General features: G+C 37.6%; 1 protein-coding gene across 1 annotated transcript in view; it reads right to left on the bottom strand.

Moving 5' to 3' along the window:
* The window catches only part of PHF2 (PHD finger protein 2), a 137,354-nt gene that overhangs the window by 32,736 nt on the left and 78,426 nt on the right, over positions 1-26,192 (bottom strand). The window contains exons 3-11 of the mRNA XM_070936981.1: positions 25,132-25,246; positions 17,193-17,353; positions 13,934-14,075; positions 11,024-11,210; positions 9,140-9,302; positions 6,785-6,872; positions 5,723-5,829; positions 725-816; positions 148-237 (exon numbers count right to left, since the gene is read on the bottom strand). Coding sequence (XP_070793082.1) covers positions 148-237; positions 725-816; positions 5,723-5,829; positions 6,785-6,872; positions 9,140-9,302; positions 11,024-11,210; positions 13,934-14,075; positions 17,193-17,353; positions 25,132-25,246 — 1,145 coding nt within the window. The remainder of the gene's footprint in view (positions 1-147; positions 238-724; positions 817-5,722; positions 5,830-6,784; positions 6,873-9,139; positions 9,303-11,023; positions 11,211-13,933; positions 14,076-17,192; positions 17,354-25,131; positions 25,247-26,192) is intronic.

The following is a 26,192-nucleotide window of genomic DNA, read 5'->3' as shown; positions in this document are numbered from 1 at the left end:
ATACTTTTTTCCCACATTTAACTACAAGCCATAGCTGTTGTAATTAAAGGAGGAGGAGTTTGACTGATCATACAGACATGAGAATAACTTTTTCTAGTATTTTATGAGAAAATGCATGAGGTATTTTATTCAATAATGGATTCTTACTTCGCTTAATCTTATTTCTTTGGCAAGGTCCTTAATCAGTTGTGCTGGCTTAAAATGTTCTGGGAGTTCATCTTCATGGTCCACTAAAGCCTTCAGTTGAATAAAACAAAATACAAAAGGTTAAAACATCGTCAAGAAATCTTATCAGGTTATGCTATTTAAAAATCATGCAGTATTAACTTTATGGAGCATTCAAAGGAGAAAAAAAACTAGTAGTTTAGAATTATGAAAGGACGTTTATGCATTCACAGCAAGTTCCTACGTATGGAAAGGGTCCAGAGCCACTTATGGAAAGAAAGTGGCATTTTTAAAAATCTGTTTCCTTCCCAACCCAAATCCTTTATGTGATCCCCCACTTTCTTGCACTTCATTCTGCCACATCCCCCTCTTAGAATTCCAAGTGCATTTCCTAAACATTCATTTCAGTGCTACGACACAAGTACATCTGAATGACAGTACAAGTCTGGATGTAAAACTGTTCTGCTCTTACAGAAAGAAAATTCTGCTACTGATAAAGTTGTTCACTTCCTCTTTTTCTGAATTGCCATGCAAATTTATACAACAGAAAGATCCCTACCTGCTTTTTAGTCCAAGACCTGAAAGCACCATTTAGAATTTTTGCTCCCTGGACTAAATGGGAAGGAGGCTGCTTTCCAGCTTTGTGCAATCCTTAATAGAGGGGAAAAAATAGAATTCCATTGAATGAATTTGACCAATTGTCTATTGATGTAGCTTTTTAAAATCATATATGTAAGAGATTAAACTGGCTGTCAAAAAGCTTGTGAATTGAACTTCTATGACCATAAATCAGTAGTTCCAAAGCTTGAAGATTAGTTTTGAATCTGAGCTTGAACTTCCTGAACTTCCCATTTGTATTTTGCTGAGCTAATTTTCTGACTTGACCACAAGCAGAGTCAGTAATTTCTGACTTGACCACAAGCAGAGTCAGTGATTTAGTGATGATATTCTAACTGATAAAAGCTGTGCTGACCCAAATGGGGATGCTGGTATTCGAAGACATAGAATTAAAGCCAACACTGCCTTAGTATATACACCATTCCCACGTACTCTATTCCATGTTGCCCCCTCTCTAAGTCCCTAGCTAAAAATTAGGCAAATGAAATTTACATGATTTATGCAAATCCATCCTCTATCTACTTTATCAATATGAGATTCCACTTCAGTCTCCCTCACCCAACTCATTGTGTTTCCCTACTGGGAAGTTGTGGATTTTGAGAAATTCATCACTCAAGTAGGCTCCTCATGCTCAATACTGTACTTTCATATTTTTAAAAGTAAAGCATTTAAGCAAAACATCCATTTCCACTCTATGAGTCCTCATCTGTTGATTCATTATTATATGTTCATATGCAAGTATCTCAAAAGTGTACCAACAGACTAGTTAGACAAAAATTGCCATATCAGTCCAAATTCAGCTTTCTCTATACTCCTTGCCTACTAAAGTTTAATGCAAAATGCTGAAGTTTAGCATTTTGGACAAATGCAACCAATATCCGAATTGGCCATTTATATTGATACAACAGTTAAGAAATGATGAACACTTTCAATACTATATTTTTTAAAAATCATAAGAAGATGAAAACCATGTGACCAAAGTAAACAATAATTCCAAGAATACAAGAAGAAAGGAACACATAGAATGAATTTATGTAGGGAAAGTTAGGAAGCTTTGGAAAGTTGATGTTAAAAAGTTATCTTCAGAAGAATATAGGCCAAAACTTGAGATCGAGACCAAGTAACAATTTGTCTAGTACAGGAGTGGCCACCAAGTATCCTGCAAGCTACTTCAGTACTCCATTTGTAGCTACTGGGATCACTGGCAAAATAGGACAAATGTTAACTTGGGTGACAGAATATTTTCTTCCAAAATAAAAGTACGAACATGATTTGGAAACCACCACAAAGTTAATCACTTACATTGCCTAAGTTCCCTCAAACAAGCTTGGTGAAATTAACCCAGTGTGCAGTGTGTCTCCAAATGTTGGAGACACAATTTTTAATTGTGAAAGGGGACTGCGGATTGAAGGACAGAAATGGGGGAGGTTTGCCTCCAAGATATGTGTCATTTATTTATTTATTTATTTTATTGCAATTTATATGCCGCCCTTCTCCCGAGGGACGCAGGGCGGCTTACAAGATAAAAAAATTCAACAATATGAATTAAATATAAGTTAAAATCCAATTAAAATTAATTAAAATTATTACAATGTAAAAACCCCATTAACGGGTCAGTCCATTTGATGAAAAAGCCACGTCTTCAGTTCACGGCGGAACGAGAGGAGGTCGGGGGCTGTCCTAAGCTCGGTGGGCAAACCGTTCCAGAGGGTCAGCGCTCCCACAGAGAACACTCTCCCCCTGGGGGCCACCAGCTGACATTGTCTGACTGATGGCATCCTGAGGAGGCCTGCTTTGTGAGAACACACAGGACGATGGGAGGATGGCAGAAGATGGTCCTGCAAGTACCCCAGGCCTAAGCCATGTAGGGCTTTATAGGTGAGCACCAGCACCTTGAAACGAACCCGGAGGACCACCAGCAGCCAGTGCAGCTTGCGCAGGAGATGTGTTACACAGGAGTAACGAGAGGCTCCCATAACAACCCGTGCGGCCGCATTCTGACTAGCTGAAGCCTCCGGGTGCATCCCAAGGGCAGCCCCATGTAGAGGGCGTTACAGTAATCCAACCGAGAAGTAACAAGGGCATGAGTGACCGTGGCGAGGGCATCTCAGTTTAGGAAAGCGCGCAACGGGAGCACCAGGCATACTTGTGCGAAAGCCCCCTTGGTTACGGCTGTCAAGTGATCTTCTAAAGACAGCCATGAATCCAGGAGGACACCCAGATTGCGAACCCTTTCAGAGGGAGTAAGTACTTCCCCTCCTATCACAAGTGACGGAACCACTAGATCCCGAGATGCCGGCATCCACAGCCACTCGGTCTTGGATGGGTTGAGTCTGAGTCTGTGTCTTCCCATCCAGGCCCGCACCGCTTCCAGGCAGCGGGACATCACAGAAAGGGCATCCCCAGGGTGGCCTGGGGTGGAGATATAAAGCTGAGTATCATCAGCATATTGATGATACCTCACCCCAAAACGACGAATGATCTCACCCAGTGGCTTCATATAGATGTTAAAGAGCAGGGGGGAGAGAACCGACCCCTGAGGCACCCCACATGTGAGGGGCGTCGGGGAGGATCTCTGTCCCCCCGCCTATACAAACTGCGAGCGACTCGAGAGGTAGGAGGAGAACCACCGTAAAACAGTGCCTCCTTTCCCCAGCCCCCCGAGTCGCTGCAGCAGGATACCATGGTCGATGGTATCAAAAGCCGCTGAGAGGTCAAGTAGCACCAGGATGGAGGAACAACCCCCACCCCAGGCCCGCCAGAGATCATTCACCAGGGTGACCAATGCCGTTTCCGTGCTGTGACCGTGCCTGAAACCTGATTGGTACGGGTCAAGGTAGTCTGTTTCCTCCAGGAATTGAGGGAGTTGCTGTGCCACCACGGACTCAACAACCTTCGCTATAAAGCGAAGGTTGGAGACTGGACGATAGTTGTTAAGGGAGTCTGGATCCAGGGTAGGCTTCTTAAGGAGGGGTCAAACAACCGCCTCTTTAAGTGTGGTGGGGAAGACCCCTTCCTTTAAAGAAGCATTGACAACAGCCTGGATCCAGCCTCCAGTTACCTCTCTGGCTGCAGAAACAAGCCAGGAGGGACAGGGGTCCAATAAACAGGTGGAAGCAGCGAGCCGACCCACAATCCTGTCCACTTCATCCACCGAAACAGGCTCAAACCCAACCCAGATGTTACCTTCAAGACAAGCCCTCGTCTCCTCGATAGACTCTGCCCAGTCAGAGTCCAACCCAGTCCGGATCTGAGCGATTTTATCTTGCAGAAACTGTACAAAATCCTCAGCTCTGCCCTGCAAGGGGTCTTCCCTCGTTCCATGATTGAAAAGAGAGTGGGTCACTCTAAACAGGGCTGCTGGGTGGTTTTCTGCAGATGCAATGAGAGCGGTGAAATAATGGCGTTTCGCCGTTTCCATCACCACAAGATAAGACCTAATATGGGTTGTTAACTATGTTCGGTCAGATTCCAACTGGGAGGATCTCCAACCGCCCTCCAGGCATCTTTTCTGATTATAGCCCTTAAGAAAGCCCTAAAAGAAAAAAAAATGTGCAGGAAAAATGGTATTGTCATTTCTGATTATCTGAGCATTATTCCAATGACAGAGCCACAAGCTGTGAGCCCCCCACCCCACAACATTTATTTCCCACTCATAATACAATGGGTGGTGAAATTATGGAATTTGTTTACCACAAAATACAGTGATAATGTTAAAAGGCAGTTAGGCAAATATACTGAGAATTCACCTGTTAATCTTTGCTTCTAGATTGCTACCATTCCAATCCTTTCTTCAAACAGTCTTGTATTATACTCAAATCACCTTCAGCATCAAGGTGTTGTCAATATTATGTTAATAATATTAACATTAAGGTCAGTTTAGAGCTAGTTGTTTGTAGTACTGCAATTCAAAGGTTGGTCTTAAACAAGGGGATATAAATTGAAAGTACTATTCAACCACAAAGATTAACAGGGATATGTGGACCAATCTTTCATTTTTTTTTCATTTTCATTTTATTTAATTTGTATACCGCCCTACTCCCGAAGGACTCAGGGCGGTGAACAGGCACACATAAAATACAAAAATTAAGAGCAGAAGTAAAATCTAATTAAATCAATTTAGCCCAGGACAAATTTAAAACCCCAGGTTAAGAACAAATTAAAATTTACATTAAAATTTACATTAAAAAAGAATGGGAAAGGTTAGGCCAGACCAGCCTGGTGAAATAAAAAGGTCTTAAGAGCGCGGCGGAAGGTGCATAGATCCGGGATCCTCCGTATCTCCGGGAGGAGCTCGTTCCAGATAGTAGGTGCCCCCACAGAGAAGGCTCTCCCCCTGGGGGCTGCCAGCTGACATTGTTTGGTCGACGGCACCCAGAGGAGTCCCTCTCTGTGAGAGCGTACCGGCCAGTGGGAGGCCGTTTGCGGCAGCAGGCGGTCTCGTAAATAACCAGGCCCTAAGCCATGGAGCACTCTAAAGGTGGTAACCAAAACCTTGAAGCGCACCCGGAAGACCACCGGGAGCCAGTGCAGCTCGCGCAGGAGAGGTGTTACATGGGAGCGCCACATCGCTCCCATAACCACCCGCGCGGCCGCACTCTGAGCCAGTTGGAGCCTCCAGGTGCTCCTCAAGGGGAGCCCCATGTAGAGAGCATTGCAGTCTTAACCTACTTTATATTGTTGCTGAAAGGAAATAAAATTTTGGAACACCTGTATATATGTCACTGAGATCTTAGAAGAAAGTGAGATATGAACACATAAATAAATACATAATTAGGATTGAATCTGAGTGCTTCATTGGTGAAGTTTATCCCACCCCCTTCCAAAAAAAAGCTTGTAGATTATTACAACAAATGGCTAGGTATGGTTGCCACCTTAAATATTAATGGAAAGTAACACCATGGTATAGAACAGGAGCAGGAAAGGTACTTCTATTTACCTTTAAATGATTCCAGCAGATGTCTTCCTGTATACCAACATGCTGTTTCATAGTTGGGAAACTGGGTTAAGCTGACAATTTTTAATCGTCTTTCAACTTCATATGCTCTAGGAAACACAACAAAAAAAGTTTCAATTGCAAAGATCACAAAAAGTCTTTCCTCCCCACCGAAAAAATACCATCATTGCCCAGAATATATCCGGTGTGGCTTTAATTTCCAGGCACTTATCTGGAATTGTCAGTTGCTACAGAAATACATAAACTTAAAACAAAGAGTGTCTTACATGATCTTTGATGATTTTAAATGAACAGCTAGCATTTATATAACTCGGTAATCATTACCAAAGGAATAACAGACTCCAAACAAATGTACAGCAAAATTATACAAAACATACAGTGTTGGACTTATAACACAGGAGGCACTACAATCCTATACATCAGGGGTCTCCAACCTTGGCAAATTTAAGACTTGTGGACTTCAACTCCCAGAGTTCCTCAGCCAGCAAAGTTGGGAATTCTGGGAATTGAAGTCCACAAGTCTTAAAGTTGCCAAGGTTGGAGACCCCTGCTATACATAATTCCTCAAAATTAAATCTGACTTAATGTATCATATCATTAATGTAGCCAAAAATTTATTCTCCTGAAGCCTAACACAAAATTTACTCATACTTATTCAGAAGACTTGAATATTAATTGTAAACAAATACAAGAAAATATATTCAAACAGAGATTAGAAAAGTGGAAATAATCAATTTCATAATATTATATGTCTGCAGTTACAGTAATTGAACAATGTTGCAAATAATGATGTTTCTTTTTAAAAAAAAAATTGTTCTAATAAAGCTGGTGCAACACATGAAATAAAAATACAGGAAAATGTTATTACACCTTTCAACTGTGCTTTAGAAAATTGTAAAGTGTGATATGATAGCGGTTTGGAAGAACAAGTTGGGAATCTATTTCAATATACATGTTCAGGCATGTGCCTAAAGCTGTAACCAATTTTCATCTTTTTATTTTTTTAAAAAAAGGAATATAGTTAATTATCCACAATTGTCTCACCTCATCTGCATCTCAACACTTAAACTATGTAGAAAATGTCCTGCAAAGGCCAGGCAATCAACAGGTGTTAAAGTTGCATAAATCCATCCTTTAAAAAAAACCAAGGAAACATAAAAGATTTTTTTGTTAAACATTTATTATAATCACCAATTTAATTACACTGTTCATATTTTCAATTCACTGGGAACTCCTTTCAACTCAGGAAGATTTTGGAAACTAGTTTATGTTTGCTATATAGGAAATACTTCTACCTTTCGGACAGTAAATTCCAAAGCTTCCTAGGTAAGAAAGACCTAGGGCTGGAAGCAGGCTTCATTCTCAAAGTTTCCATGATATATGGAATATTTGCTACAGAAAGGGTATGTGTGGGAAGAAGGGCAAATTAGCACGACTGTCCGTAGATACTGATAAAGAACCTAGAAGAAATTAATTGAGCATTCTGGGGCAGAGATATACAACTGTGTACCCTCATCTTATCAAAGTTATTTAACAGGAGTTAAACAGAAGTCAGTATAGAGTAACATATGGGGACCCCACAATGTAGGGTTAAGTGTTAAAATGGATCTCTCTCCTCCTTCAACACCAACTAGAATCAGCCTCAAATGAAAGAGAAGAACCTTCATAGAATGATGCCCCCTACACCCAATCCATAAACTAATCCAGAAGGATATCATGATCCAGCAAGGCTAGGCTGGATGCACCACCCTATCCTGAGCTTTTCAAAGATCATAAACAACTGTAATGAATGCCATCTCAATCTCAGTCTAAATAATATCATGTGATGTATCATCTTCTAGAGTTAAAATCCGGTAAGCCTCCAGGTTTTGCATACTGTCCAGATTGGTGCAATCTGATCCAAAGTGCTATTACCTTGTCATTCCAAGCAACAATCAGTCAAATCTTGCAACAAGACCCCTCCTTCCAGTAGGGTTCATGATATAACTGGGGCAAACCAGTTAAATAGTCCTTCCTCCCTGTGGCAGGGATCATATTGTACTGCTTAAGGCAAAACCCAAAAACTAACATATGATTTCCCCGAAAGAGGTTGTGACACATGGATCAAGTCCATGGTTGTCAAGATAGCCATGAATTCCCAACCTGTTCTCAATTCCAAGACCAAGAAAGGCAACTTCATGCAAAGAAACTGCAATGCAATAGATGTCCCAGCTGATCCTTAGTGCATAACTTCACAAATAAGGCTTCAAATCTGGTTATCTGTGAGCAGGACTGGGGGTGGGATTCTACCGGTTCGGACCGGTTCAGGCGAATCAGTAGCTCCGTCAATCAGCTGGGGGCAAACCGGTTCGCTCCGAAGATCAGGTCAGCCTGCCCGCCCACCCCTGCACTTTACTTACCTTTATCTTCTCAACTGATTGGCGTGGCAGAGTAGATTGCCGTGCCTCAGCTGTGTTACTCCCAAGTGGTAACACAGAAGGTTAGTATTTATAAAACTATGTGCATGCACACTAAGTGCATGATCTCCAAATTGGTTGTTAAGCCGGCAGCATCCCACCACTGAGCAGTACTTCTAGTAGGCACCCAAGAATCTCAAATAATAATTTAAAATAAATGATGTATAATGAAAAATAGTCTAATTTGGGTATACCTAAAGTGTCAAAAAATGGATACTAAACATACGATAAGTACACTTGCTTCACCTTTTCCTGCTTATATTTGTTCAATCTTTTGTGGAAACAGCTTTGTGCTCTGGAAACTGGAGGAACTGACAAGAGACAGCTGCTGGGAGAAAAGGAATATGCCCTTCCTTTGTAATTTATCCTCTCCTATAGACATTCTTTGTGAACACCTTATTCTTTGCTAGACTTATCTCTGGCTTTCCAGTTGAGACCTTAATGATGAAAAATTCAGTGAGGCATTTACAAGGTGACTCAGCAAGAGTTAAATATGGAATGATCCATTCTACTGCTCATATATTAGTGTTGTACATATGAATTTCTGACCCTTGTAACATCTAGTCCAAGAATCTGCACCCCTACCAATATTGCTGAGCTAAAATACTTAACAGCTGAACAAATATGGCCAATTGTGAAGGATTCTGGGAAATGTAGTTCAATAATGTCTGGAAGACTATTTCTAATTGAGATTCATCCTTTGAAAAATCCAAATCTGGTTTACTAAAAGATGACATGGTGGTGTTACTTATTTGTTGTTTGGAATGTAGTCTCTCCACAGATACATAACTGAGTATTGCATGCTGCAGAACCAATGGATTCATATTCTAGAGAAATTAACTGGAAATTTTATAACTCTATTTTAGCTCTCATCATTTTAGATTTGTACTTCCAGGATTCAAACCAACAAACATGTTGAAAGCAACTGCAACCACTTCCTTACCTGATGGAATGAAGAGTGTTTGTCCTTGTTTAACTGTGCATTTGTAACATTTATCCACTTGATCAGCAAAAAACATCTCACTGTGATTTGCTGCTGACTGCCAACGCTCATAGAGGGAGATATTTGCAGAGGTTGGTTTGATGAGATAAAATATCTTTTCTCCCTGAAACAGAAAAATTGTTTTAGATTGATTCAGATTTAGTTTCTTATCTTCAAACCTTCCTGGGTCTGTCAGCCTTTGAAGAATGGAATCATGAATGGTAAGCTCTTTGATCACATGAATTCAAACCCTAGAAATTTCTCTTAACCCATTTCTCTGTAGTAGAAAAGCAAAGATTAGAGTAATCTAGAAGGGTATGGCTAGCTGATGAGAGTTAAATAGCTTGAAATAGATCTATACTTGTCTCCCTTTATTTCTTTGTCAGTAAATATAAATTCAATACAAAATAGTTTGTCGTGAAAGCGACTGCCTGAGGGCTCCTGGATTGGAGCTGAAAGGCAAAAGGAAGCAGTATGCTCCTTCCCATATTTGGGTAGACCAGGTTGCTTCGATAGTAAACCCATATAGGTATGTATGTATGTATGTATGTATGTATGTATGTATGTATGTATATCTGTTTCACCTACCCTCAAAACGACGTTATAGAGCACTGCACACCAGAACAACTAGACGCAACAGTTTTTTCCCGAACGCCATCACTCTGCTAAACAAATAATTCCCTCAACACTGTCAAACTAGTTACTAAGTCTGCATTACTATTAATCTTCTCATTGTTCCTATCACCCATCTCCTCCCACTTATGATTGTAACCTTGTTGCTAGTATCCTTAAGATTTATATTGACTGTTTCCCTATGGCTATCATTAAGTGTTGTACCTTATGTTTCTTGACGAGTGTATCTTTTCTTTTATGTACTCTGAGAGCGTATGCACCAAAAAAAATTCCTTGTGTGTCCAATTACACTTGGCCAATAAAGAATTCTATTCTATTCTGTATATATTCTATATATATTCTATATATATAATAGTTTTATCAATGATAAACAATAGCTTAAGCTTCTTCTATGACTATGGTTTTTACCCAGCATAAAGCAGCTATCTATTTCAGATATATATATACAACTAGAATATTACTTTCAGTTCTAGGTTCCTATTTTAAGATGGACACTGATAAACGACAGTATGTCCAGAAGAAAGCAACTAGGGGTTGGAAGGAAAAATTTAGGAGAAGTAGCTAGGGCATTGACTATAAGTTTATCCTGGAGACAGAAAATATATAGAGACATGATAGCAGTCTTCAAGTATTTGAAGGGTTATTATAGAGAAAACAGGACAGAATTTTCAGAATTTTTCCAGAAAACAGATTAAGGAATAGTAAGTTTAAATTCCAAAAAAGTAGTCTGTTTTTTTATTATTCAACCCCTCGGCCCACAGTCTGGAATTCGATCCTGACATGATCGAGATTGACTCAGCCTTCCATCCTTTCAATGTCAGTAAAATGACGACCCATATTGTTGGGGCCAATACGCTGACATCTGTAAACCACACAGAGAGCACTATGGAGCAGTATGTAAGTCTAAGTGCTATTGCTATTTTATTCAAATGTATTTTTGATCCATCATAAAACATGTATACCTGCACATTAGAATTAGCCACATTTTAGATATTTAAACAATGTAAGTTATTTCTCCATGCTTCCCCCTCCTTATATTGAATAAATTTTTTTGATGATCCTATCAGCAAGATTACTGCCAGCACTGCATGTCAACATATGCTGAGTCTTAATTTTTCTTATTTCTACCTTCAAGAACTGCAAACTCCAAAGTTTAGTGTGAATTTGTTACACTGTTCATTGCTCATGATTAACTGGAATAAAGCATCTTACTTTTAAGATGTGGTACCAGGCAGAGGCTCCACCAGAGTCAATATGGAAATCTGTGTAGCTGTCCTTCACACAAATCAGACAGTATTTGGTCACTTTTGGTTTTGCCAGCAGAGCATCATCAGGCCAATAATTTTCCACCCATGAGAGCTTTTTCACTATTTCAGGAGACTCTACAAAACTGGACATTCTGTTTTAAAACAGGAAAGAAAAATTAAAGCATCTGAACTCAATTAAAGGACATTGAAAGAGTTTTCTTGATTCACACTCCTGTTTCTGAGAAAATGGCAAGATCAGGAAGAGGCATCCCTGCCAGGAATGCATTCCCCATGGAATTGTATTTGTTATTGCTTTTAAGATACATCTCTTCTACCAGGCATTTAACTGTTTATTACTATATTTTTTGAACTATAAGACACACTTCCTCCCCCCCCCAAAAAAAGTGGGTGGAAATGTGTGTGCGTCTTATGGAGTGAATGCTGAGACAGGGAGGGAGGGCCGCCGCCAGGGAATGCTGAAGCCTTCGCTGCCAAGCAGCTGATTGGCTGTTAAATCGGCTTCCCGAAATACTGCTGATCAGATATTCTAGGTGACGGGGATCACCGCTGCCACCTATTGCTGCTGTTTGCTGCCGCCACCAATCACTGCCATTCAGCGGTGGTGAATGGTAGTGGCGAACGGCAGCTACCCTGCTGCCTAGAACAGCTGATTGGTGGTATTCCGGAAGGCCGATCCAACCGCCAATCAGCTGCTCAGCAGCAAAGGCTCCAGCATTCCCCAGTGGTGGCAGCAGCTCAGCTCAGCTGACCAGTGGTGGGCGCAATGGAGCGGAGCCCTGACGAGCCACGTGCCAGGCTGCAATAACATGCTGAAGCTGACCAGGCTGTTTGCTGCAAGGACGCTAGCCAGATGAATACCAGATGGATGCTGGGAGGCAGAGTCAGATTTATTTTTCTTGTTTTCCTTCCCAAAAGCTAGGTGCATCTTAAGTTCTGGAGCATCTTATAGAGCAAAAAATATGGTAATTTTAAGTTTAACATTTATGGGATTCAAAAACACTGTGCATTTGGCATTTGAATTACATTTAGGCATCTTGAGGTGAAAAGCAAGCAAGAAATCCATTGAGTTCAAATGGGGTACCATCACTCTTCAAAGAGTTTATATTGGATCTCATGGTTTACAATAATCCAGTTATAAATTCTGTTGATTAAGTGTTCAAACCAGGGCCATTGACATACAAACAGGTCTATTTGAGGAGGTAGAATGGGAAGATGCGAGAGGGAAGGACAACCCAGAAATACATTCTATTTTCTGAAACACAAAGGGAAATTCAGGAAAGTGGGATAAATGAAATGGGGTGGATAGAATCTTATTTATTTCTACATACCTATAGGAATCTAAATTCTACAAATGTAGTTATCGTGTAAACAAACTAATATCACCTATATAAAAGAAAGAGCTAATTGGTAAGCTTGAGAAATTCACGAAGTCGTAGAAGTGTAGAATTTATTTATTTATTTTTGAGGAAAAAAGTTTAGAATGGGAGCATACCTCAGTTTCACAGGCATACTTATGAGCTATTAGCTATTAGAAATATAGGGGTACAGGGAAATGTAACGAATGGTGATACATCCTAAAAAGAGCACTCTACAGTGGAACTTTTCCTTACTGGTCTCATGTTTCTTCTACTTAAATTATTTTACTTTAATTATTTACATATCACATTCATAAACTGCCCATGTCACTATCAGAGCAACTCTGGATGGTATACAACAAAACATAAAAGGATAAAAACTGTAGATAAATATTATATTAGGCAGCACTTAAATATACAGTTTCATGGTCTTTTATACTTTTTAATTTGTTTGCATTTTGCATTTTTGTGCTCTGTAAACCTCCTTCCAATAATGGAAGGTGGTGCACAAATGCATTAAATATAAATAAATAAATCTGACACTTAGTTTAATACAACAATCTTTTCTAAATAAATTGGAACAGAAATTAAATGAAGACTGTTTTAGCAAAGGATTTATTATTCCAGATGCATACATAATTGAAAGAGCAAGCAAATAGCACTTTCTGAATGCTTATTTATTCAAAATGGATAGAAAACAACTTAATTAAACTGAGATGGAGATGTGAATTTATTTTTGAAATGCCTCTTTGTGTGAGGTATTAAGTATAAAACACTCTCATTGAAAACCTATTTTTTTGTTATCCTCTATGTCAAGGCAGACCTTGAGAGCTTATTAAAATGCTATACTCTTTGCTAAAGAATATATTTGCTAACCAGTTATTAAATCAGTAGTATATGAGGATACTGTAATATGCGCAATTCTCTGCAATAAAAAAATGCCTTTCTTTACAATAGTTTCTGAAGGCTGGAAAAAAATTAAACACCTAAACTGTAATCATGCTGCTTAGAAAAAAAATATTTTATCTGTGCAGGAAAGGGGATTATATTATTAAAACAATAAATAATAGAAAGATGTGGACTTTACAAAATAAATTTTGCCATCAACCTTCAGCCTTTCTGTAATCTACATTAATTATCACTGCAGTCTCTTGACAAATAAAATTGAATTATTTCCCTAGCAATCTTTTTGTTCACTTGTTTGATTTTATGAACAACTACTCCACATAAAAATTAAATCATATAGTTTGTTAATTTGTGAATACAAAATTTAAGCAGGTGGAGATGCAAATTTGAATGATTTCTCTGGAAAGTGTATTCTAATCTATAGAATAAAGTCAAACTCTGGATTCCATCATTCCACAGGCTACATATGTTACTCTTCTTAAAAATATTCTAAATATGATTGGAAAAAAAGAAGACCTTTATAATCTGTGGCTTCACGTACTATCTCACTGTCAGCAATTTATTTGAAGACGGCCTGAAAACCTGACACTCACCTTGTATCTGAAAACTCCAAGTTAATTACATTCAGGACTCTTTTTCGATTTGTGCTATAATAATAATCAACGAATTCTTTTAATTTCATCTTGCAGTCCTTCTGTTTAGTGACATCTGTAACATCCACACTCCTTTCTGGTCCTAAAGAAAAACAACCAAGCCAAGAAAATAGGAATGTAAACATGGATACAGTGCAAGTTATAAGGCAAAGTATAATACACAGAGGTTCATTCCATGCAACCATGAAAATGTACCCATGCAAAAAGTTTGCTCTTTGGCACAAAAAGAACTGGACTTGCAAAAGGATAATAAGAAATAGGAAGCCTATTTTGAAAATTGAGAAAGTGAGATAGTTCACCTGGCAACCCAAGCCTATGGTTATGTTTATGGTTGCTCTGTCTGACACTTTCAATCTGAAGACCCCAAAAGAGTTTGAAGGGACTGGGAGCACAAATATGTACCACTCCTTAAGTCAACTGTCAGTTCCTAGGATTGTATCAGAGCTGCAAAGAGCAGCTAAGGAATCCTGGGGAAATAAAATAGAATAATATTCTATTATGCTGGTTCGGAAATATTTTCCTAATTAATAATTATTTTCAGGACAATTTATTTTTTATTCATTTTTCTAAGTTGATGTGCAAGAGTCATTTAAAAGTGAAATGCACATGACTTTTCAAGTAACATATTGGTGGCATCTGCATCCCTCCCATCTTTTCAATCAATGTTGTAAAAACATATGTTGATTGTAAAATTCATTTGCCTGTGTATCTAAATCAACATTTCCCAAACTCTCTGGTCAACTTCCCTTGGGAAAGTCCAGATACAGTCCAAGAATCTTTTAGTCACATTGTTAAAATAAATCCACCAAAGTTTCACTGCACTGTTTCCATTGTTCCTTTGTGTTCATTTTGGTGCTTGATTTTTTTAAGGAAGGTGTATACATAAGATTACACTAAATGGAGGTGCAGTGAGAAAAAGTTTCTAAATCTAGAATGTTTAGTCAGCCTCTCATCAGTGCTAGTAATGATGATGTTGCCTCGCTTGGATAATGAAACATCTGCAAGAGCAACTAGGCTCAGAAAGCACAAAGACCCCTCAATGACAGATCCATAGGCTAAACTCTTTGCTTTGTTTTCTTGTTTATGATGACCCTCTTCTTCATAACAGGGTTACTTCAGTCTATAGACAGAGAAGCGGATCCTACATATTGAGTGTTAAATTTATTTTATCAGATTTTCTTCTCTTTTTTGTACACTGTTTTTTTTTCTTTGTTGTTGCTAGTGTTGAATGTATGCTTTTCTTTTATTTAATTTTGTTTTTTTTCTTCTGTTTTCTATTTTACTTTTTATGATAAAACAATAAAATTATATATATATATATATATATATATATATATATATATATATATATATATATATATATATATATATATATATATATATTAAAAAAAGAAGCAGACAGCAGAGATTAAAAGCGTCCAAGTAATGCAGCAAAATCTGCCAAGGACAGGAGATGGATCAGCAAACATGATATTCCCACCAGGTACAAATTGGATGGGACCTGCTATAAAATTATAGTTGAAAGTTTTATGCATACACCAGCATAACAACTTTACAAAGGAGCAATGTAAATATCATATTTGCTTTACATTATTGTATGTTCATGAAATAATAATACATGATAAAACTAATAAAATGCATGGGTTGTTAGTTAAATGCCACCTATACTACAACATTACAATTTGGGGTGGGGGAGGAGAATCTAAATGTTTGATGTTTGTAGCATAGGAAAAACAAGGTATTGTCTTTGGTTGACCTGGGAATCCTAAAGACAATAATGGAAATCAAAGGGTAGATAGTAACAGAATATTACACAGATTATATACAAACATAATTAAATATGAAGTGCTGATTTCAAATCACTAATTAGTCCAAACTATACAAAAAGATGTGAATGATTCTTGCAAGTAACATTTTGGATTAATATAGGAAAAGAAATCATCACATTGTCAACAGTGCCAATAGTCTTTTAAGATTCAATCAACTGCATCTCTAGAAACTGGCATAAAACAAATACTAAAATATTCCAAATTTGGTCAGCTCACAGGACTCAATCCACTTTAATGGTATTAACATTTTATTTAATTTTAATTTAACTTCAGAGCTTAAAGGTGTCGTACTGTATATTGCATGATAAAATGACAATAAGATAGTAGCTATATACCGTGTTTTCCCAAAAATAAGACCCTATCTTATATTTTTTTGAACCCCGAAATAAGCGCTTGGCCTTATTTTTGGGGAGATCTTATTATTTTGGGGCAGGTGCAGCAAGATGGGGCTTCTCTTGCCAATTGGGCTTATTATCAGGGGATGTCTTATTTTCGGGGAAACAGAGTAAGTGGAATAAAAAAGTGTACTACATTTGCATATAGATATTGCTTCCTTGGAACCAGCAAGTCCATCATTAAACAAAGCTTTTGTTAAGCGAAACATCACATGAACACCCTAATTAGTAATGGCAAATTCCAGCAATCTCAATTGCAGTTCTTAAGTGAATCATCCACAGCCATTAATCAAGACATCCTGTGACCATGAAACGCGACTTCCTGCCAGCTTCCCCATTGATTGTACATGCCAGAAGTGACTAGGAAGGATGCAAATGATGATCACATGACCATGGAAATTGTGACCGTCATAAATGCTAAGAATCCAAGTTGCAATCACATGACTTTAGGGAGACGCTGTGACAGTCATAAATGGAAGAACTGGTCGTAAGTCACTTTTTTCAGCATTGTATAACTTCAGACAGCCAAAAAATGAATAGGTACTACCTATATCCCTTTTATCAACAAGTCAGAAATATAGTCAGAAAAATATCTTTATTTAAAGTTGTGTAGTTTCAGATTCATTAAATCAGGACTGCTTTTTTGAGTCGTAAATTAAGTCTGAAAGAGAGGACTGCTGGTCAAAAGGAAATCCAGGCTGCAATGTACAATTCTTGCAGTAGGGCCTGATATGACCACGTGGCTTGGGAAACATAAAGATACATTTTTAATTGGAAATTAGAAACAATGTAAAAAATGTAAACCTCCCAATCCGATAACTTTCAGACTACAGATCCTATGAACACTGTGAACAGCATCGTTTACTAACCATTTGATAGGAAATTACTCAAATTGAAAGTAATTATTCATATTTACAGTATGAATATGAAAGGGATTATTCATATTTACAGTAAAACACCAACAACAATACATACCAACATAGTTTTCAACATCACTAACATAAAACGTTGGTGCAGGTACTGATAAGCCCAAGCCATCCTTCTTTGGAATGAGAATAGGCTCTGTGAATCCGTTTTCTTCCAAATATTCAACTGTTAGTTGGCTTCCAGTCACTTTTATTACCACATCTTCAGCACTAAAAATTCAAAACAAAACAAATTTGTTTTATCCAATTATACAATAAACTCACACCAAAGTCAGTATTTTCTTTTAAGACTGTGAAACTTCTGCTTTCTGTATTGACCCCACTGGCTTTATTTAATCAGACAGCTACATAGTTGTGAAGAACCTCAAAATAATACCTTTCCTTTCTGTTATATGCAAGCTAATCCCTGAATTTATTGCTTCCTAGTTTGAAATGTAGGCTGTTCCAGGTCATAAGGCTTGATTGTATTTTAAATAATTCATAATGTTCTGAGGAATTGTTTTCTGGTTCGGGATTGTTAATGGAACTTATGAGGAAATGCAAATTAACAGAGCTTTGGGACATATAATTTTCCAAAATGTTAACTGCCCTGAAATTACATGTTCTAGGAATCCTTAAACTCAGGATGTCTTCATGGCCCCATTATGCTCCCAATAACTTATTATTTAAGGACACAACATCCAAAATTTCATCCAAAATATCACCATAAAGACAAAGGAAAAGCATACTTTTAAATTTTCATAGAAAATTAGTTGTTTTCTTTTAAAAATTGTGCTGGTCAGTTGAAATCTTAGTTTAGTTGTAATGTCATGTAACATTCAATCTTGGTTGATCTTCAAAAAGCTAAATAAAGGTACATCTGCTTAGTGCGTGGAGGAACAACCAGGAATTTCCAGGGCTATAGAGGCAAAATCTAAAAAGCATTTAAACAGAAGTTTAAAGAAGTTAAGTCTAGGAAAATATTAGTGGTCATAGATACGCCAGATGGCTTATTCATATATAATTTGATCCTATATTCAGATTTAGAACTTTTGAACTAACTTAAATCTGTTAATATCAATGAAGCACAAAGTTACTTTCTCTAGATTAGAGCTTGGCAAGCAGTTTGTAAAATGAATTGTGCTACATACAATGGAATACAATATTAATATCCGGATAAGTCTTATCAGTTCTACAATACTTTATTCAAAATACAGTAAAATAAATTCATCAGTAAATCCCATATTCATAATTTTTGTTATGGCCAAAGTTCATTAGGCTTGTATCACTGCACTAGGAAAACCAATTAACAGAGGGTAGCCCTGTGCCCAACCAACCCAGTATAGAGCTGGCCTATTATTTGAAGCCTTTAACATTAATATTTATTTTTAAATAGAATAGAATAATAGAGTTGGAAGAGACCTTGGAGATTTTCTAGTCCAACTTCCTGCTTAGGAAGGAAATCCTATACCATTTCAGACAAATAGTTCTTCAATATCTTCTTAAAAACATCCAATGTTGGTGCATTCATAATTTCTGGAGGCAAGTTGTTCCATTAATTAATTGTTCTATCTGTCAGGAAAGCTCTTAGTTCTAGGTTACTTTTCTCTTGATTAGTTTTCATCCATTGCTGAATATCCCTCCTATGCAATTTTTCTTCCTTTCCTATTTTCTCTGACTGAGAAAAAAAAATCTTGAGAGCTAAACATTGTCTTCCTTTTTATTCCCTCTTTCTTGGGCACCCATGGCAATCCTCAAGAACATCTCCAGAGGAAGAAACTGAAGTATTATATTCAGATTCCACCATGAGATCACACAAGCAGCAAGTTTCTTAGAAAAAGAACAGGCTGATCATTTGCCAAAGAAAGGAGGGATGGTAATATACTTTTCCCAAAGCCCAGTTTTCTGACTGCATTTCTTGACATACAACATTTTTCAAATTGAATCACATTTTTTATTCCTGATCCATAGGGATCTTGAACATTTAGGGGCACAATCTCTTGATCATTAAAACCACTTCCTCAGACCACTTCTATAGCACAGTTTGAGTGAGACCCATTTCTACACTTATGATTTTTAATCTCTGCAGTCATTCTGCTGTGGTCAATCCAGAAGCCCTTAGCTCAGAGATCCCTCAACTTTTTGCCATCGCACCTTCCTTTAGTGTAAACTTATCATAATCCAAACACCAAAATCGCCTGGTTCGCACCCATAGAGAGGGCTTACTCAGGGTGCCGTCGGCTAGACAGTGGCGGCCGGCGGTCCCCAGGAGTAGAGCCTTCTCGGTTGGGGCGCCCACCCTCTGGAATCAACTCCCCTTGGAGCTCCGACTAGCGCCCGACCTTTGCACCTTCCGCCGGGAATTAAAAACTTGGCTTTTCAAATCCCTTGACCTGGTCTGATGATGGGGTTTTAAGGGTTTTAATGGGTTAATTTTAAATTTTTTAGATTTTAGTCTTTATTTTTATTGTGGCTTGTGTTTTATTGTTGTGAGCCGCCCTGAGTCCATTGTGACATAGCGTGGCATATAAGACGAATAAAATAAATAAATAAATAAATAAATAAATAAATAAATAAATAAATAAATAAATAAATAAATAGAACACAAGTGAACAATGAAAATAATACAATGAAACTTTGGGAAAGATGGATTTATTGTAACAATGTACAACTGAAATGTTCTTCAAAGCCCTGGGCTCTGTGTGCACCTCCCCAAGGGACCTTCCCATAGTGGTATGGTAAACTGGCCTAGATAATGATGGAAAGGCAAATTCTGAAGATTCATTCATCACAGGATTACAACCTGCTGTGATTCTCAGGAATCTATAGTATCATTCCTTCAAGTGCTTATACATCTTCCTTGGAGGGTTTAGCTCAAGTGTTATTGTTATTCCATGTTCGTAATTTTCCACCTAACAATGAGATGTTCATGGAGGCCGCTATTGAAAACCACCATCAGGTACATCTATATTTGCCCCGTTCATGTTTATATATGGCAATGTGTTGATTTAGCCTGATGACATTTCTTTAGATAGAAAAGCAAACTATAATACTCTATTGTCATAGCTACTTCCCTTGGCTCATATTCTTCTTAGAGCTAAGATTTCCAAATGGTTCAAAATATCAATAGCAATAGCACTTAGACTTATATACCGCTTCACAGTACTTTACAGCCTCTCTAAGTGGTTTACAGAGTCAGAATATTGCCCCCAACAAATGGGTCCTCATTTTGCCCACCTCAGAAGGACGGAAGGCTGAGTCAACCTTCAGCCTGGTGAGATTTGAACTGCCAAATTGCAGGCAGCTGGCAGTCAGCAGAAGTAGCCTGCAGTACTGCATTCTAACCACTGTGCCACCATGGCTCTTCAAAACCATCCCAAATCTCTTTACAGGAATACTGTCTACTGCTAGAATTATGAAGCTTGACATTAAAGTTATTAGGAATTATGTCAGAGCATTGGGTCACTTTGCTGCATCCTCTTCTTCAGCAAAAATATCATCACCATTTTCCTTAATCGCCCTGTCCTCTTCTAGTGCCATGGATTTAAAAAAACCAATATATTTTCTTGGCATTCTTCTGGAACTATTCCAGGGTGATGGTGAGTCTCCTAGTCATGCTCTTACAAATTCTTCTTTCTCTTCTACATTTCCAGAATAGTGCAATCTTCTGTATTAAAAGTGAACAATAATTGAGCCAAATACTGGCCATTAATTTTTAAGGGAGAGGGGACATGACACTTCCTCATGAGAAAAGTCAGACATCACTCTTCCGCTACCTCTGCCTAATCACCCTTAAAGATACCCATGTGAGTAACAGATGCAAGATATAAAACAAATGAAGAGAGTCAAATACACAAAAGTAGAAACCTATTAATAGGATCAATATGGGAGACACTACTGATAAAGACAAGCAAAGAAGGCAAACATGTACATATTAATATTCTATAATAATTGTTTATGGAATCAAAAAATCAGAAATGAATATAATATTTTAATGCACCCCTGAATGAAGAGGAAGCCTTAATTCAGAGGTCTTCAAACTTGGCAGGTCTTTAAGACTTGTGGACTTCAACTCCCAGAATTCTCCAGCCTGGGAGTTGAAGTCCACAAGTCTTAAAGCTGCCAAGTTTGAAGACCTCTGGCTTAATTCAACTAAAAATGAACAATCAAATCAATGTGTTTAAAAAAGAAAATCTTTTTTAAAAATCAAATTATTATCTTTAAAAACAAAATGAAGACCACAGAAGGAGAAAATGAGAAAGAGGGGAAATAGAAGGATAGGCAGGTAGTTGAGCTAACTAATTTATCTAAGATAAATTGAAGAAGAAACAAGGACAATGGAAATGAAGATGTGGTTTGAAAAAATGTTTTGAGATGATCCTTGCAAGAGAAAGAGTCATTACACAGAGTCTGACTACAGCATCAACTATTATATACTCAACTCTTTTCCTATCTTTTCTACCACACAGGATCTCAAAATCCATCCAAAAACGAATGAGATGACGCAGACTATTAATCACTCTTATTTGTAAATAGTCCTTTCAGTCTCTGAAGCGAATACTTCCTCCTTTGTCTGATGAATGATAACTCTGCTGTAGATGAAGACCATATTTCTAGCAAATGACAACATGCAGTCTATGACTTTCAAGAAAACAACTTTTTTGTCCTGACTCTGCTGTTAATATTTGACTCAAATGATCCCCAAACACTGCAATTGTGTTCTTAAAAATGTTCAGACTTCACATACTAGAATTATACATTTTAAATAACAATGTTATGAAAATATTCATCTACACAGCACATCAGACTTTATATAAAGAAGTGTAAGTTAGCATGATCAAGACTCATTACATTTTGGCTGTTAAATCCTTCAGTGAAACCGTTTACCCAATGATTGATGATGTGTTTTTGTCCACCAAATTTATAACCAAATACAAACTACCATCTTAGTTTGACAAATGCTAACTTAAATTCTGTTTGGATGTTTAGAGAAAGGTTAGGTGTAATAGTCTAATCAGCTACCAGTTTGTGAAGTGATGCAAAACAAGCTTAATAGTCATATAGTTTCAGAATAGTCAGTTTTGTCAACAGCATCTCATCATCAAAGGCTACTCAAAAATATCTGAATATTGTGGTCAAAGCTTCTTCTAAGCAGGCATGTTACTTTAGCCAACTTTATTAAGTTACTTTATGTACTTACACCTAAAGCACAGGATTTCATTGGGATAAAAACATGCATCCATAAAGTACCAAAATCTTTTTAGGGTAAAGCATGAGCGCCCTCTTCTGTGCCTCTTTGAAACTACACCTCTTATTCTAAGCACACAAGTGGCTTTCAAGGGGGATAGCCAATGAAGGTGTATGTATATATATATATAATATATATAATAATATAATATATATATATTATATATATATATGATATTTTTGTATCATGACATTTAAGCCTATGAATTAAAAAGAATAAATATATATATATATTATTTGTCAAGTATGTATTAGATAATATTATATAAGTATAAGCATGAATTGAATACATAAAATGAATACAGATAAAGGGAACCTTAGGACAGGGACGGTAGGCACGCCCCTTACAGACCTCTTAGGAATGGGGTGAGGTCAACAGTAGACAGTTTAAGGTTAACATCTGGGGGATTTTGGGATGAAATCACAGAGTCAGGTAGTGCATTCCAGGCATTGACCACTCTGTTACTGAAGCCATATTTTCTGCAATCGAGTTTGGAGTGGCTCACTTTTAAGTTTGTATCTATTGTGTGCTCATGTATTGTTGTGGTTGAAGCTGAAGTAGTCACTGACAGGTAGGACATTGTAGCAGATAATTTTATGAGATACGCTTAGGTCATCCCGAAGGCAGCATAGTTCTAAGTTTGCTAAGCCCAGAATTTCAAGTCTGGTGGCATAAGGTATTTTGTTGCGAGCAGAGGAGTGGAGGACTCTTCTTGTGAAATATTTCTGGACACAGTCAATTGTACTAATGTCCGATAATCAGTGCGGGTTCCAGACAGATGAGCTGTTTTCAAGAATTGGTCTAGCAAATGTTTTGTATGCTCTGGTTAGTAGTGTAATATTACCAGAGAAGAAGCTACGCAAGTTTAGGTTTACGACTCTTAATGCCTTTTTGGCGATGATGTTACAGTGGGCTTTGGCACTTAGATCATTAGATATGAGTACTTCAAGGTCCTTGACAGAGTGAGGGTCATCTACAAGGTTGTGTCCACTTTTAGTGGGGAAAAAGGTGTGTCTTATACTCCAAAAAATATGGTAGTTTGAAGAAAAAAATACATTCTCCTATCTCTCTTTTCCTCCATTCACTAACAAAGGTACATCAGCTTATAGCCTTCTCCTTAATTTAAGAATAAACCGTCACAATAGAAGGGTCTTCTTTGCTGTATAATGCAAGTAGCAGTTGAACATTAACGACCCGAGTCTATAAAGACAGATAAGTCTGGACTGCTGTTGAAGGAAGCAGGGTTTTTTTTAAAAAAAAATGCTGTCTGTTTTGTTATGCCTGCCAATGCACTCAAACTCCACAGTTCAGTTTACAGAAATGCCATACTGTTATGCATACTTCTGATTTTAATTCCAGGTCAAAACTGTAAAAACAAAGAGATCAAAACTTTTACAGCCAGTGATACTTCTATCAAACACTTAGCCTGGAGTTGCAGCCTGGATTTGCAGTCCCCAACCCCCAGGCTGCAGCTCACTACTGCGCTACAGTCCATTCAAAACCAGGCGGTGGAAGCAGTGAGAGAGCACATGTGCAGCTCCACTTGCCTGAGGAATGGGCAAATACCCTGTTTCCCCAAAAATAAGACATCCCCTGATAATAAGCCCAATCGGGCTTTTGAGGGCATGCGCTAAAAAAAGCCTCCCCCCCCAAATAAAGCCCTCACCAAAAATATTTAAACGCAGACCTGGAAATCAGGTAAGATGGCAAGAGGAGCCCCATCTTGCTCCTCGCGCCCCAAAATAATAAGACCTCCCTGAAAATAAGGCCAAGGGCTTATTTTGGGGTTAAAAAAAATATAAAACAGGGTCTTATTTTCAGGGAAACACGGTATGCTTGCCCACTGTTTGCACATAACCATTCCCTCTCCCTTTCCCCCACATACACACTACACTGGTCCCCAAAACCGGAAAGGTTGGGGGTCGCTGTTTCATACCATTGCAGTCTGTCCAATGAAGACTTTGACCTTTGGCCTTTAATTGCTTCTTGTTCAGCTCAACTTTTGTAAGGAAGAATTTCATGAATAACCTTTAGTTTTTGTTCACTACGTGGTGAGGGATTAATTGCAGTTCCATTCCCCCTCCCCCCCTTTTTTTTAATATTATGGAATTGAACTATAGTAGTTTGTTTACCGTTAGGATGCTTCATATGAACACAAGATTCAAAATAATCTAATTAAAGATGCAAGAGATTTTATTGAACAATATTTTTGCAAGTAAATACTATAGAAGGATCTTGGCCATATATATTTAATATTGCAAGATTATTATATTTCATTAATCATAAAAGAAACTTGCCAATTGATAAGCCACTGTTACATAATTACATAAAATGAAATCTCTTTGAAGAACATAAGAATTTTAGATACCTTAATAAAATGACATAATCACCACGTTAATTTTGTTTCTTACTAACTATGGAGAAGCAATGCCTCAGGAGTGCTAAATGTCGTGAAGTTTGAAAACTACTTACGCCACTTATTTCTTTTAGTTGTACTGTATACCATATGCTGTTTCCACCCACCATTGTGGAGCTGTTCCAGGCTTTCTAAGGATCAAATACGGCCTAGTGTTTGTCAATAAGCAGAGCGAGGGAATTTGTTTGTTTGCATCAGGAAATTATGCGGAAAGCTATGAGGCCAAGATCTGTAAGCTTATAAGATACATAGCTATTGGCTACATATACTTTACCAAGGAAAACCTACCTGCCCCCAAATCTTCCTTCTAATATCAATGATACAGGAATAGGGTTAGCAACTTACCTGGGGAATGTACGACTTCGAAGTTCTTTGATAAACACTTGACTACCATTCTGGACAGGCTTTACTTCTGTTGCTTGACCAGTGTCATGTTTGTGCCAATTTCTTTTCTTTTTTACTGAAAGAGAACAAATTTAAGGGGATTAGATATAATGGGTGTGGGAAGATGACAATGAAGAAAATTGTCATTTTGGTTTGCCTATTAAGGCTGACAGGACCTCTTGGGTGACATAATGATAATAATGCTAACTCTAACAAAATAGTATAAAGTTAATTTTTGTTCTGAAGAGACATTTGACATTTTTTCCATCTGTTTATAAATGTTAATACTATGACCTATATGAAGTATGCTGAACTGCGATAATTTAGTAACCCTGAGAACAAGCCAGCCATATAATTAAGTAGTGAGCTATACAGTTTTTATAAAGCAAAATGTAAATCCTGGATAGAGTTCAGGTTTACTAAGCTACACTTTTAATCTCCACTGTTAAGAGCAGCACTTCAAATTGCAATGTAGAACATATCATACATGTCAAGGGCTGATGCAAGATAAAATTAAATCATGGTACAATGTATTATTTACCTAGGCTTTGAATCATGTATGAAGGAAGAAAGTCAGCCCAGGCAGATAACAAAGGCATAATCTGTCTCTTTTCATAATGTTTATTTTATTGATTAAAATGTGCAATTGAAAAATTGATGAATTAAATCCTATTGCCAGAGTGAAGGCTCACTGTTTAGCTGTTATTCAATAAGAAACAAAGGATGTGTCGGATCAGATTAAGTGAAGACATGAAAACTGAACTCTACATTTATAAGCCCTCCTGATGCAACTCCTTCAGTCATTTATTATTCATGATTATGATGCTTAGATGGTAATGCAAGTTTAATTATATCAACATTCATGGCCTATGAAAAATTACAATTTAGATATAATGGTTCTAGCATGTGAACTGGATAAGGTCTGACGGTCCCTATCAGGGTTTATATACAGCATTTATATATAATTCCTGTTGAGGTATCTTCTCATCCTCAGTGGATTCTGATTCTCATTTTATCTAACT

This window comes from Pituophis catenifer, unplaced genomic scaffold (genome assembly GCF_029215685.1).
Source record: "Pituophis catenifer annectens isolate HBS135680 unplaced genomic scaffold, rPitCat1.0.hap2 SCAF_2, whole genome shotgun sequence".
Lineage (NCBI taxonomy): Eukaryota > Metazoa > Chordata > Lepidosauria > Squamata > Colubridae > Pituophis > Pituophis catenifer.
This window is presented reverse-complemented; position numbering and strand designations above follow the sequence as displayed.